At 44.0% G+C, this 14,324-nt stretch overlaps 1 protein-coding gene across 1 annotated transcript in view; it reads left to right on the top strand.

The window, feature by feature from the left end:
• Positions 1-10,535, top strand: part of LOC113998858 (amine oxidase [flavin-containing] A-like) — a 37,221-nt gene extending 26,686 nt beyond the window's left edge. The window contains exons 7-15 of the mRNA XM_027741915.2: positions 51-200; positions 1,407-1,566; positions 2,817-2,913; positions 4,449-4,502; positions 5,430-5,487; positions 5,920-6,017; positions 7,181-7,292; positions 8,635-8,697; positions 9,199-10,535. Coding sequence (XP_027597716.1) covers positions 51-200; positions 1,407-1,566; positions 2,817-2,913; positions 4,449-4,502; positions 5,430-5,487; positions 5,920-6,017; positions 7,181-7,292; positions 8,635-8,697; positions 9,199-9,354 — 948 coding nt within the window. The 3' untranslated portion in view covers positions 9,355-10,535. The remainder of the gene's footprint in view (positions 1-50; positions 201-1,406; positions 1,567-2,816; positions 2,914-4,448; positions 4,503-5,429; positions 5,488-5,919; positions 6,018-7,180; positions 7,293-8,634; positions 8,698-9,198) is intronic.
• Positions 10,536-14,324: the final 3,789 nt, after the last annotated feature.

Here is a 14,324-nt window from a genome sequence, read left to right on the forward strand (position 1 = left end):
CTGTTGATTTTTTTGATTGTGTTTGTTTTCTGTTTGTTCTTTTTTTTTAGGAGAGGAAGTTTAAAGGGGGTTCTGGTCAGATATCGGAGAAAATAATGGAACGCCTCAAAGGCAGAGTTAAACTGGAGAGACCTGTGATCAGTATTGATCAGACAGGTGATAATGTCCTTGTGGAGACTCTAAACCACGAGATATATGAGGTAATTCGATCAGAATAAAAGTAGAGTACGCATTTAGTAGGGGAATACATCTGCTGTAGCTCTAAGCCAGATGTAATCAGGAAGTACCCATTTGTGTGTGTCTATTTCTTGGACTATGCTGACACTCTGTGAAACCTGCTTTACAGATTCGTTTGTGACTGGGTCTCTTCTTGGTGTTCTGCTACTTAGTTCCTGTCATTACTCTGACTTTTTCTGCCGTAACTTTCATATATTTTTACATTTTAGTTCTGCATTGCAACCAGTTCAAAGCAAGGGAAAATAGCCTTCCTATTTCTAAGTTTGTGGTTTGCAGCACAACAAAAAAGAAGACATTTCAAATACCTTGAGTAAGATTTTGCCTCTGTGCAGGGGTGCTGTGACGTGCTCCATCAGCACATCATCACCCATGGCACCCATGGGGCAGCAGCTCCTCTGCATGCAGTGCCCAGCGTGCCATAGGAGTCTATGCAGGATAGTCAGGATCTGCAAGACCCTGTCTCACTGGTGACAGTGTTTGGAGGATATTTAGAGAATGCTACCAGAAAGGGAAGGGCTGTTTGACAGGGAGCTGGTCCAAAGATGTCCTGGAGGAGGGACTCTCCTTTCCCCAGGGATTTTTAAGCCCAGGAGTTAAACTGCTGTCTGCCTCCATTATGACTGACAGTCAAGTTAGAGGAGATAGGCTTCCTGCACTCAGCAGCTCCACCAGCCTGAGAGCAGCAGTGTTATGATATAGTGTCACCCTGAGCCCTGAAGCAGAGCGTCCTTCCTTGCTCCAGTCAGATATAGGACATGCAAGAGGGATGGAGCCTGTTCAGGAAACCTGAAATCACCATCAGTATAGCTTGTCCTGAAGTAGTGTCCTGTGAACATGCACAAACGTGATTTTTTTTTAACATCTTATAATTTGGACAAATGTGGGTTGTATTTTCCTGGGGATGATAAAAGGCAGTTTTACCTATGCCATAGATCTCTCCTGTCCAATTCTCCCACCTGTTATCAGCCAAGTTTCAACTCTGGTCTGTTTGTTCCAGCTCCTTTTTTTTTTTTTTTTTTTTCTGAAATGGCAGAGTTATTTTGATCCCCTGGAAATATCTGTGTGGGAAAGCCACATAGCAGAGTCAGGTGTGGGAGAGATATTAACAACCATTAAGAGTGTCTTTCAAGGCAGCACCTTGTCCGTGCTGACTGTGTTCTATGTTGCAGGGCAAGTATGTGATCAGTGCCATCCCTCCAATCCTGACAACGAAGATTCACTACAAACCAGAGCTGCCACCAAAGAGAAACCAGTTAATTCAGCGTTTGCCTATGGGGTCTGTCATAAAATGCATGATGTACTACAAGGAAGCCTTCTGGACAAGGAAGGGTAGGTGGGGAAAGTGAAGGGCTTGGGAGCCCCATGCTACGCGAATTTCAAAGCTCTACTGTCTGTCAGTCAGGAAATAAACCCAAGGGAGGGTTAAATGTGCCAAACCCCAAAACAAAACACACATAAAAATGAAAAGTAAAGCTCCTTAGAAAGGGGTACTCTTTCTTTGAGCTTGAATGCCTGCCTTGCCCCAAAGATGAGTCCAGAGCCAAATACAATCCCGAATCTCGTTGTTGCTGAGGTGAGGTGACCAAGAAAACAAGCAAGATTTCCTGGGAAGCACTGCTGAAACCTGCATTGCACAGAAGAAGTGGACCTGCAGCAACAGCTGCCTGCTTCTCCCTGCGAGGGACAGAGTTAAGTCAGCCAAAGAGAATTTGCAGCAGATGACAAGCAGAGCTTAAGGTGTAAGCAAGACCTTTCCCTGGTTTTAATCCTCTGTTCTGCAGGCTTGATATCTCAGAGGACTGGGAAAAGTAGGTTAGCTTTTTGTTCAACTCAAGACATTTTTTCCATGCTGCAATATCATGTTTTTCTCAGCTTTGGCTGATACCATTTGCAGAACTATTTGTGTGAACAGATTAGTTTCCACTTCCTTTGTAACAATGCTGAGAGTGGAGAGAATATTTCTTAATCAAAGTAATATAATTTTTGCATGTTTCAGGGCATAAACTGGCCATTGGGATTAGTCAGAAATATAGTCAGATTTATACATTTTTCTGTATGAGATTTTTTGCATGTTTATCTGAAACATGTCCTAATGTTATACTGTATTACACAGTCCATGTTTCCACTGCATTACTGTTATTATGGGACAACTTTCCTAACAATTTTATCATCAGCAAAATCAATACTGAGTGTAAATTTTAGCCCACGGTGACCAGATGTGATTACACTGCGTTTTGTTTAGGCCAAAGTTGTTCATGGAATGAATCACTGCAGTTCTTGCTAGATCAGTTTATTTTTAATGTTTTTTGCCTGGGCCTGTAGCAATCCACAGGAATTCCTTGCTAAGTAATAATGGAATTTAAAAGACTTTTATAAGTCTGTGTACAAAATTTCTCAGAGTTAGAGAGAAGAGAGTAGAGAGACTGTTACAGAAACACTTCAGACATGTAGATATTATTGGTGACAAAGGAATTACTGTACAATTCCTTTTATGGATAATGTTCCTTGCTTGTTACTATCAGAAACAATGATCATCAACAAGTTTCTCTGACAATCCTCTGGGGTTTTTTTCCTCTTAGGTTACTGTGGTTCCTTCATCATTGAGGATGAAGAGTCTCCAATTGGAATAACCATAGATGACACGAAACCTGATGGATCTTTCCCTGCCATTATGGGGTAAAAGCTTCTAGCCCGTCCTTACAGACATGTATTTCATGTTGTATGAGTGAGTGAAAGAAAGAGGTGAAAGGACCAGGCTACATCAGTGTTGCCCACTACTACAGTCTGCATACATGGAGGAGAGCAGTTCTGACAAGCCTCTTGTGCCTCTCTAGCCCATTTAAGCTTTTTGGTAAAGGTTCTGCTACAAACAGCCTCTCCAAAGGATATAGTTGGGAAGGAGTTGCTCAATTCAGCTGTAGTCCATTTTAGGCATTCAGTTCATGGGGGTTTTTTTGCTGAGGATTTGATTTAGAAATAAATCCCTTCCTTACCTAGCTGTATGAGCCTGTATTTGGTTTATACTGGGCTTTGTTTAGTGCCTGGGCCAAAATGACAGTGCAGTGGTCCAAGGAATCCTCATTTGCTTCCTCTCACTGTTGAGCTGAGTCGGGACAACCACCCCAGCTGGTGGCTGAGCAGGGCAGCAGCTGTGCAGTGAAGAAATCAGGATTCTGAAGTAACTGACAAGTAAAAAAGTTACAGTTTGGACAAACAGATGGGAAAATATGTGGCAACATTGACTGACTTTTAAAAGAGGTGAAACCAAATGAACAAACAATCTTTACAAATGTTTCCACTGTAATCTGAGGTAAGACTGCCAAGAAAAGGCCAATATAAACATCAGGCAAGTACTCCCTAAGTGTCTGACAGGGAAAGCTTACCACTTCTACTGAGCTGTACATGTTTATGGCCATGTTCAAGGCTTAAAAACTTCCATGACCTGAGAGCAGTAAGCCTCCCACAAACACCATAAAGCAAAAGGTTTCCTGCTTTCTTTTTCCTTGTGGATTTATACAAGTTTCTAAAAGAGTGCAGGAACATACTTCATCCCCTGGGTACCTCCACTAAGGTCAGATGAACTAATTGCCAAATCTGTTTCCTTCAAGATGAATAAACAATAATCTCAGTTCTTCCAGGACTGGTCCATGACACCCTGCAGAGCTTGTCAGAGCAGCAGGCTTTCATCACTTACTAACACCAGGTGACACAGGCAGTGGTGTGTTCAGCTGCCTGCTAGACTTCTGAAGCTCAAGAAAACCTGGGGTCTCAGTCTTTTTGGATGAGACCTAAATATAAGAGGGTAGGCAATGCAGGCCTAGTTTGCTGGACACTGCCGTGTCTCTGCCCACTTTGGGTACAACTTTGCTCTCCTGAATCAGTGGGGACAGGGAGTTCATTCCCACAGAGCAAAATGAGGCCAGTGTTGGCAGCTTTGAGAACACTTGCAATCTGCAGATTTCTCATCTGGTAGCTGCCAGGCAGCCCTGCACATCTGCTCTCTGGGAATTCAAACTCTCCCTTTCAATTAACTCCCCAGGGTACCCTGCACAGGCCTTTTCACCTGTGTGACCTGCAATTATTAAGTGCCAAGGTATGATGACAAAACGTCAAGCACATCCTTTTTTTAGAGTCATTTCAGGCAAGAGCTTGCAAATCAGCTGGGGAGCTGACTCTGCATGATATTTATATGCCATTTTTTTTCTTTTCAGTTTCATTCTTAGCAGAAAGGCTGGAAAACTGGCCCATCTCAGTAAGGAAGAGAGGTAAGAGTTCAGAAGCTGTAAATATTTCAGAAGCAAGTTGGTTCTCTGGGATGCTTCCCTGCAGGAATGTATGTGAATATGTTTGTGCATGTGCACATACGCACACACTTGGTGCAACTACCAATACTGGAAACTGGAGCAAGAATTGAGCTTTTAGCATAAACAGGCCTAGATACTAATGCTAATATCCATCCAGTTATGGATATTTCTAAATTTTCAAGTTCTGCCCACTCTTCCATGCTATGGCTTGTCAGCTCTGCATCTCTGTGTGAACTGAGAAGATTTTTCCAAAGGTGTTCCCAGGCTGCATCCCCACTGAATGATGCTTCACCCCAGGGATATAGGGAGCACTGACATGTCTAGTTTTGGGTCTCCTTCACATTCAGACTGGGTGATAAAGTTTTTGAACTTCTCTGTTTACAAAAGTATAGTTTCTCCATTAGTCAGTGAAATGAACAAACAGTACTTTCTAAATGTGGCTTTTGGTACTGTGCAAGTGAAACAGGAGTTCTGCTTAGGAATGTGAGTAGTATTCTTCAGCTCATATTTTGTTCTCTGCTCTAGTAAATCTGTAGGGATTTCATTGATTTATAGTGCTTTTCTTCTGGTCTTACACCAGTGAACATGAAAAAGAATTGGCTCCGCATCCCAAAATAACTGTATGAAGATTTACTTTTTTAGACCTCGTTGCCAAAATCAACCTTCATTTCCCACTCCCCGGGTCCATTTTGGATGTAACTTCTAGGCATCAGCATTTGAAATATGTATGCTAAGATTAGAACTTGAAATCAGACTTTAAAACAAAGCCAAACACAACTTTCTTTCCAATATGTTGCAATAAATTTGTTTAGTTTTTTATAAGGAGAGCAAGTGCTGAGAGATTTTTCCCTCCCTTTTTTTTCTGACTCTGATTTTATTTTCATGTAGGAAAAAGAAGATCTGTGAGGCATATGCCAAGGCATTGGGAATGAAAGAGGCTTTACAAGTAAGAAATGAGTGCTTGTTTTCACCTCTGTTGTACAATAATGTTGCTTCTTTGTTCTAGACAATGAAGCCAAAGTTCCTGGCACCTAAAATGTGTACCTAAAAATGCACGTTGTGCCATACAATCTGTACTCGCAAGGGGAGGGCAGCAGCATCTAGTACAGGAAGAAAAGAACTGCCATTCTCACTCTGTACAAGAAAAGAGAAGGCAGGGCATGTTTTAATTTGTCCTGTCATTTCCCCATGGGAGACTGCTGTTTCTGTAAAAGCAAAAAAATTTGTTTTGTGCAGATGGATAGCATTAGCCAGATGACATGGCACTCCTTTGATAGGTATTCTTAGACTGGTTTTTTCCCTCTTGAAAAGAAATCTATTCTTTATTTCCAATTTCTCTGCTAGTGTTTCACTCTGTAATGTCTGCTGATACTTACAGCCTGTGCATTATGAAGAAAAGAACTGGACCATGGAGCAATATTCAGGAGGTTGTTACACAGCCTACTTCCCACCAGGCATAATGTATTCCTATGGAAGGTAAAACAGAGAATGCTTTTCTTTCTAATTCACATTTCTTAGCTCATGTGCAATGATATACCTTATGCAATAAAATTATGGCATATGTAGAATATGCCTCTTTCAGCTCCCCTACCCCCCAGCTAGCAAGGATCTTGTTATTCACTTGAATAACAGCAGAGTTTCTCTTGTGACTTTCAAGGAAACAAAACACAAAGTCACAAAGGGACTTGCTAGAGGCACAAAACCTTTCCCCGTTAGATTACTTACAGTATTTTGTGCTACACAGTATTTGCAATGGATCCCTTTAAAGCCCAGTGAGACTTGGAGGGCACACATGAAGAGTCTCCACTGACTGTGTAGGTGGAGCAGCAGGTTCAGGTGAAGCCCAGGAGCTCCTTAACGTGTCCAACGTGGGGTTACACGCTGTGTCTGAGCAAACATGCATGTGGGAAGAAGTTGTCTCATGCACACACTCTTCTGTTGTCATTTATCTGAACACTTGGGCCTCTGGCCTGGGGAAGCTGGTGTCATACAGACAAGGAAAACCTAATTATGGGTTAGATGGGAGCCCTTACACCAAGCACATCCTCAGTGGGAAAGGGAGCTCATTCTGGGCTGGCCAGAATGCTTTGCAGCTTTACACATCTGAGTCACTGGCTTATATGACCCTACAGGGTGAATGCAACTCCCTGAATGCCAAGGCCTTCAGCTGCCATCCCCTTTTGGCAGGACTTACAGCCAGACAAGTCCAGCCTCCAAATAGAAGCAGATATTAGTGACCCGTCACTGCAAAAGTGTCATTCACAGAGTTCCTCTGTAATGGCAGGATAACAACAGACCTGCCATGCAGAAGACATAAATCTATCAGCTGCACTGCATTTCTGGAGGCTGTTAGGATTATCCCTTATCCCAGCAGTAAAATAAGGCCTGTATTACTTAGCTCAGAAGGGGGGCAGGCTGATTTATGCCTTAGATTTTCTCTGCCTCAGATCTTGAGTTCTGTGTACAGAAGCAAGTAGGTGGTCGTGCAGGGACAGCTTGTTGCTCTGTGCTCCCCAGCCCAGGGCTGCAGGGATTCTGAAGGACTGAAGCCGAGCGCTCCATCAAAGCCATAAATTGCTTTCAGAAGGATCATCGCCTTCCTGTTACTTGCCATCTGACACTCTCCATTTGTTCTGAAGGATCATTCGCCAGCCTGTTGACAGGATCTACTTTGCTGGCACGGAGACAGCCACCCAATGGAGTGGATACATGGAGGGGGCCGTGCAGGCAGGGGAGAGAGCAGCCCGAGAGGTACAGACCGTTGGTTTGCTTTCAACATCTCTATTAAAAGGCTAAAAAGGATTAAGTAGAGCTTGGAGGGTCTGATTTTGTGCAAAGACTCCTAGAATTGGCAGGGAGTGATCCCAGAAAACATCATGCACTAAAGCCTTTTTTTTTTTTTTTTTAAACTAACTTAGTTTGTTTGGTTTTGAACAAAGCGAAACCAAGAATCCCTCCCAAATCAGAATGTAACTGCACTGGAGACTTAAAATGAAGCTCATGTCATTTACCACCTGTCTAGAAGAAAAAACCTTCCAACCTGATGCTGCCCACAGATACAGTACCTCAATTCCTAACAAATGCATGTTTTAAAAGTAATCTAAGTCATTACAAATGCTCACAGCTATTTCTTATGCAGAAATCTGGAAATCTGAACATTATTCTCATGTTTGATCTATGGCTTCTAATTCTCCTTTTACAAAAGAGTACCATTAGCTCAGCTTTATGAATTTGTAATATGCAGCTCTGATAATGTCTAAATCTCAGAATGACACACATTGGGCTGGGTTCCCAGTCACAGTGAAATCCCTTTACAACAATCTGGAGGGAGGGAGGGGAAAAAAAGCATTAAAGGGTGTACATTACAGTTACAACTGCTGCATGGCAAAGCCACAGAGCTGTTATTTAAGGGAAAATCAGCCCTTTACTTCCATGTGGCAGAACTTACAATCCTCATTACTTGCTCTGTTTCAAGTCACCTAATTTCTCTTTCCTTTTCTCCATGCCTGTGAACAGTAGCTACAAAAATGGGGAGTTTGTCTCTTCTGGAGGCATTTATTTGCTCCCAAGAACCTCCATGATTGTTACAATCAGTTTATTCTCAAGAAAAACTCTTGGTGAGCTTTGTACTGCCTGAACAGCCAAGAGATGTCTTCATAATTCTATGCTTTGAGAGCCCCAGGGTCGTATTTCTCCTCTTTCTAGTTTGTGATCCAAGCACCATCACTTCTAACAGGCTTTGTGTCCCAAGCACATGGCAGTAACCTCACCTTGCTATTTCTCAAACATTCTTGAGAAGAAGCATTTTCAGTTGTACTCAGGAAAAAGAACCAAAAACAAACAAACAAAAACCCAACCAACCAACCAAACAAACAAACAAAAAAAGCAAAACCCAACAAAAGCCATCTAGAGAAGCTGTAGTAGAAATCACTGTACATTTTCTGGTACAAAACACTTTCAGCTAGTTAATGAACATAACAGTTAATGCCTTTTATCAATGTCACGTTGCTCTGACTTCCCCTGCTTTTCCAAAACTGGAAGTAGCACGGGTTATAATTTTTTCTCAAGTGGTACAAATAATTTTTTCTTCTAGATATTGTACAGTATGGGGAAGATCTCAAAGAGAGAAATTTGGATGCCAGAGCCAGAGTCAGAGGTAAAACAGACTTTCTCATTGTCCCCCAGTCAGGCACATACCCCTCAGTCAGGTACATCCCTGTTTGGGTGATTCTGTGGGCCCTATCCCCAGGAAAGGTTTTGGTCACCTCACATACTGATGGCATTAATTTTTCTGACTTGTCCAAAGAATATTATTACCCCTGTCTGAGAGTTAGATGGCCAAGAGCCAAGGACAATGATCTCAGAGCCTGGGGGACTGAAAAATCCAGGAAATCATCCTAGTTCTGCCCAGTCCCAGGCCATGGGTTTAAGCTAAATATAATGTCCTTCTAGTCACAAGGAATTTCATCTTCACTGTCCTGTTGCTCTTCAGGATGACAGAAAACTCATGTTTCACAGCCATGGCCCTTCTTGCCCCCCACCAATTGGGTCCCTGGGAAAAACCTGTGATCTCCTCACCCTCATGGGGGACATTTGTCACCTCCCTGCTCGCGTGTTGAGGGGACCCTGCATTGTTACCATCTCCTCTCTCCCCCAGGATGTCCCAGCTCGACCATTCACCACCACCTTCTGGGAAAGGAACCTCCCCTCTGCTCCAGGACTGCTGTGCCTGCTCAGCTGTACTGTGTGTCTCACCTCTGTGGCTGCTGCAGGGCTGTTTGCCTGTAAAAAGGGACTACTAAATCGAAACTAGCAGGAACCACACGCCCAGTGGAAGCTGAATACTCCCTCTTCTTACCTTTTATCAGACAAGTGTTATTTTGGAAAAGGGCAAAAGTTATTCTCCTTGTGATTTTTCTTTTTGGCCCCGTAATTAATGCATCAAATCCACTGGAGCTGCTACCAGCTAAACAGAAATAAATCAACTGTGGGGGTGTTTTTTCAAATTTGCCTTTTTCTTGTCCGTTTGTTTTGGTTGGACATGATAATATCAATGGTATATTCCTAATACAGGCAAGGCAAAATGCAGATCACACCTTTTCTGAATTACAAAGAGGTCTTGGAGAATGTTTTTGTTTCCACTCAGGACTATTTTTTCACCATACAAGATAACAAATGCCCTTATGTATTCACCTCAGTTAGCAGCTCTGAATATCCGAGGTTATTCCCACAACATCCCCCCGCTGCACAGAAGAGATTAGCTTGCCAATCAGAGGTAGAATTGCCAAATTAATTTCCAAATGCATTTGATTAATTATTAATCATCGCGACGTGAAACTTAACCCCGAGCTGGATGAAAAGGGGTAATTAGCAAAAAGCACATGACTACATGGCAAGGGAGGAAGCATGGCTGGACTTTATTCTGCCCACTGCCAAGCAAACATCTGCACTGACCTATCCTGTGTGGTGCCTGATCTCGTGTGGCACAGCCAGGACGGGGCTCTTGGTCCCTTCCTGCCCCGAGAGCACCTGATCCAGCCCAGCCACGTGCTGTTACAGCACAGTGCAATGAATTAGCAAAGTGAAATCCCCTCTGACTTGCAGCAGGTGCTGGCTGTTTTTTTTCCAAATGGGAGCAGCTTCCTGGCTGCCTGTCAATTCGCTGCCCCCCGTTTTGCTCGTAAGCCGTACCGCCTTCTTCCAATAAGGAGAAATGTGTTTGAGGCTTGAATTACTGCCTTGTAAATTACAGTAATTGGATGCATCTGCCTGTTCCGCTCTTATTATGTACATGATACACTTAAAATAATCACTTTAGTGTTTAACTGAAGTCTGGAATGTATGTTTCACGATGTACCATCATTATGTGGTCTTTTTGCCATGAATTTTGAGCATTGTACGTGTCCATGAACGCAACTGTCATTCAACATGGGTGAAATGTGCCTTTTAATAGCCCTGAAACCTTGATCTTCTTATAAACTTTTCTTCAGATTCTTTCTTGCTTCATGTGTTTTAAGTCTGAGGAAGGTGGTTCTTCTCTAGTGTGTAAAGGCACATCACATGTGGCAGCCACCAAACCCTTGCTCTGCTTGGTATAATTCTTATGTATGTGCCAATAGAAATACCTACCTGCCCCAGATGACTTTGCCCTGGGCCTCTGCCTCAACCACATTCTTATGTCTTCTCACTTTTACGTACAAAAGCCTTGTAGAGACACCAGAAGTGCAGACCAATCTCAGCCAGGCTCCCCACCAGAAGCCTTTTCCAGAGGGAAGGGGTGTTTCAGGTGGCCCCTTGTTTTCAGATGTGAGCAGGGTCTCACAGTGCCAGAGTTAAGCACCACACAGAAAAGGTTGTGCAGACAGTACAGTTCTCCTGAGCTACTTTGTTCACTGTTGCAGCCATTCTGTGTGAGGATCAGCCAGTCACTGCTGGTTTCTCTGGGGGAAAAAATGCCTGGATGGATTATCTATAAGAAGACTATCTACATTTTCAGCTTCGACTTTCCCATCTACCTTGAACTTACACACATACTTCAAATTATTCTCACTGGCAAGGAGAGAACAGTCTCAGTAGGAAGCAGCAATGTTGGATTTTGAACACAGTAAGTGCAATATTAAATGCTTGTTTAAAGGACTTTTGACAGGTTGGTTTAGCATCCACCTTAAGAATATTTTAAGGGGGGAAAAGGGACTAGTGCGAATTGCTGATTGACTCGAGGGCTCCCTGCTGAACATTCTTCCCAGCTCCAACCATTTACAAGCAGGGATTCCTGTGTTCAAGAACTACCCCGTGCATGCAACCTGGTGCAGCCACAGTGCCTCCTTGGGGAGGGAGCACAGACTTGATCCTGATGAACCTTTTGTGACACCATCACACACTTCCCCCAGGGGGTATTTCCACCACCTGAAAAACACTGCTCATATCTGTTCAAAAATAATTCGTCCATATGTGTATTTGTAGCAAATAGAGCCATTCATTTTTGGGCTTACTTTAAACTTGACATCAGAATTTTGGGTGCATGTGCAGAAGGACCCCAAATCATCTGGAATACGCTTACGAGCCAACACTTTCCAGCTTCACTTTTCACCTCACCCATGCACGTTTCTATTGCAGTTAGTTTGGGGTTTGAAGTACAAGTTTGATTCAGCTGAACTCGTCTCATGCTGTTAAACAGGGCCAGGTACAATGTTCCCCACTTCAGAAGGAAACGCACGTCTGACTGCTGTGGGATTGGCAAGCAGCAAGTGAAATGAAAGAGGTTGATTAAAATTGGCATTTCTGAAACTCCTGCAGCTCCCAGGCACCACGCTGCTGCAGAGAAAGGGCAGTGCCTGTCAGAGATTATAGACCAGTTCCCGTCCTGCTTTAATGCCCTTTCTGACAATCAGACCAATTTCCTGTTTAAACATTAAACATTTAGCTTAAATATTAAACAGCCAGGCATCTTTCTTAAACCAATTTTTAAACAGAATGGGACCAAGTTTATCACTGCTGTCAACTCTCCAAGAGGGCTGCTGCTGGTATTAAATCCATGAGGATGAAGCACCATTTTCTTGTGGGGCCCAAGTGGAGTACTCCCACTCCCAGGCTGTGGAGTGGGAAAACCTTTGGTCACCTCCCCTAACCAGGGGTGATAAGTCCTCCAGTTTTTGGAGGAAGAATCCTGCACTCCCTTGACACAGGTGGGGGGTGCTCTGTCCTCTAAGTAAAGGGTGAAATGGGAGAGGCTGAGGTCCACATTAAGTCCATCAGCACCAGAGTGGGAATTAAATTGCATTGACATGGGAGATGGGGAATGGGAAAACCTCAGGTGAAAGGGCTGCTGTCTGATGCTTGAAAGTAAAACAAACACCAGAGCAAGCACTGGCAGAAGGAGCAACAGAGAGAGGAAAGAGAGAAAAAAAAATACTAATCATCTGTACTAGCAGTGAAATAAGAAGCACCACAGAACAGATAGATCAGGTGGTCCAAAATAAGCAAGCAGAGGTGATATAGGTGAGAAAACCTGCCTCTTTTTAATTAAAATTGCTGGGTTTACTTACAGATAGCATACCAGTTTTGTCCAGACCCCAGGGGTGGAAAGACACTCCTGTGAGACCCTCACACTTCCCACCTCCTTTCTGCCCCACTCCCCTCGGCTGCAGCTCCTGCCTGTAGGGAAACATGGCTGCTCCCTCCCTGGCTGCCATCAACCGGCCTCATGGGCATGGAGAGCCTGAAACAGGACAGGCTGCTGGCTAACCTGGAGCTGGATGGGCAGGAGGTGCAGGAGGAGAGCCACTGACTGGCTTTTTAGCCCCATCAGTCCAGCAATGCTTTCTTTCCCTCATCAGCTGCCTGGCACGCAACCTCCGAAATGCCTGGCATGGGAACTGACAACCCAAACCCCTCTGGCTGGAAACCCACTGTGTGAGAGGTCTGGGCAGGGGCATTAAATGCCAGGTTGCACAGGCTGTGTGCTTTGGAACAGTGAAGGTGGATGTTCCCCAGGTCAAGCAGTGGCCCTCCAGTCACGCTCCTCACACAGGGCAAGGGGGAGGTCTGACCACATTCACCTGCGTTGCTAAAAGTTACATCCAGCCTCAAAATGCTGAGGCACTGGAGCAGGTTGCCCAGAGAACTTGTGCACGCCCCACCCCTGGAAATGTTCAAGGCCAGGTTGGATGGAGCTCTGAGCAATCTGGTTTAGTGAAAGGTGTCCCTGCCCATGGAAGGGGGGTTGGAATGATTCCAACCCAAAGCATTCTATGATTCTATGAAAATCCACTTTGGGGAATCAAGAGGTTGCTGCCTTCACTTGGTCTCCTTACTAATCATTCGCCAGCAATAGTTTTCAATCAGTGTTTGATCCAGCCCCTGGTTTCATATTTGATTTCCTTTCCAGGATCAAACATACCCCAAACTACCAGCAAAGATTAGTATTATATATTTGAATAAAAATACCACCCAGGGTGATGTGCCAACATTGTGCAGTCTGGCAAGTCTAAACATCCAGGTTTCCTGCTGGTTGATTCCCATGTCCCATTGACCAGGTTCTGATGCCTGACAGCAAGGGCTTTCCCCATCCAGAAACCACACTGGGGTCAAGCTGGGGGCTGGTTTTTTGCTCTCTGCACAGGGGTCAGCTCCCAGCTCCTGACAGCAGCATCAAGAAATAGAAAAATGGACAAATCCAGAGAGCCCTCTTCAGTGGAAACATGATTCTAGTCAGTTTTCTTCTCTTCCTTGTGGGCTTTTTCTCTCCCACAAAGCAGTTGGAAACAAACAATTTTGCTTTGTAAATGCTCCCTGCAACAGTTGCCTTTCACATACACACAGAGAAAGCAAATTTCATTTTGGTGAAAATCCAGGAGGAGTAATCAAATGTGCTCTTTGTGAGTGAACTGTAACTTGTCCTTTTCCCAGTCAGCTCCTGCCTTTGGCAATGAATGCTTTGGAATCCAGTTGTAGTTCCTATTCTGCTCTTTATTTGTAGCACTTGGCTTTCCAGTTTCAGTTCCCTGTTTCTTGCTCTCCTTGTTTTGTTTGGTTTTGGGTTTCTTTTGCTTCATCTTGTGTAACAGAGTCAGAATAACTAAGGACGCATAGAAGGAGCAGGGAAAAATGTTCCCAAGTGAGAGTACATTACTTATGAGAGGAGAGAGAAGCTTTAGAAGAGCAGTGGTGGCACCTTACTGGGTGCCAGAGCAGGTCAGCAGTGCCTTCAAGCTGCCCATCTCCACTCCCAGGGTCCCAGGGATGTGATGTGTCCCAGACCATAACCATGAACTGCACTGCCTA

This window comes from Pipra filicauda, unplaced genomic scaffold (assembly GCF_003945595.2).
Source record: "Pipra filicauda isolate LSUMZ 115617 unplaced genomic scaffold, ASM394559v2 scaffold18_size4552066_pilon, whole genome shotgun sequence".
In the NCBI taxonomy this organism is placed as follows: Eukaryota; Metazoa; Chordata; class Aves; order Passeriformes; family Pipridae; genus Pipra; species Pipra filicauda.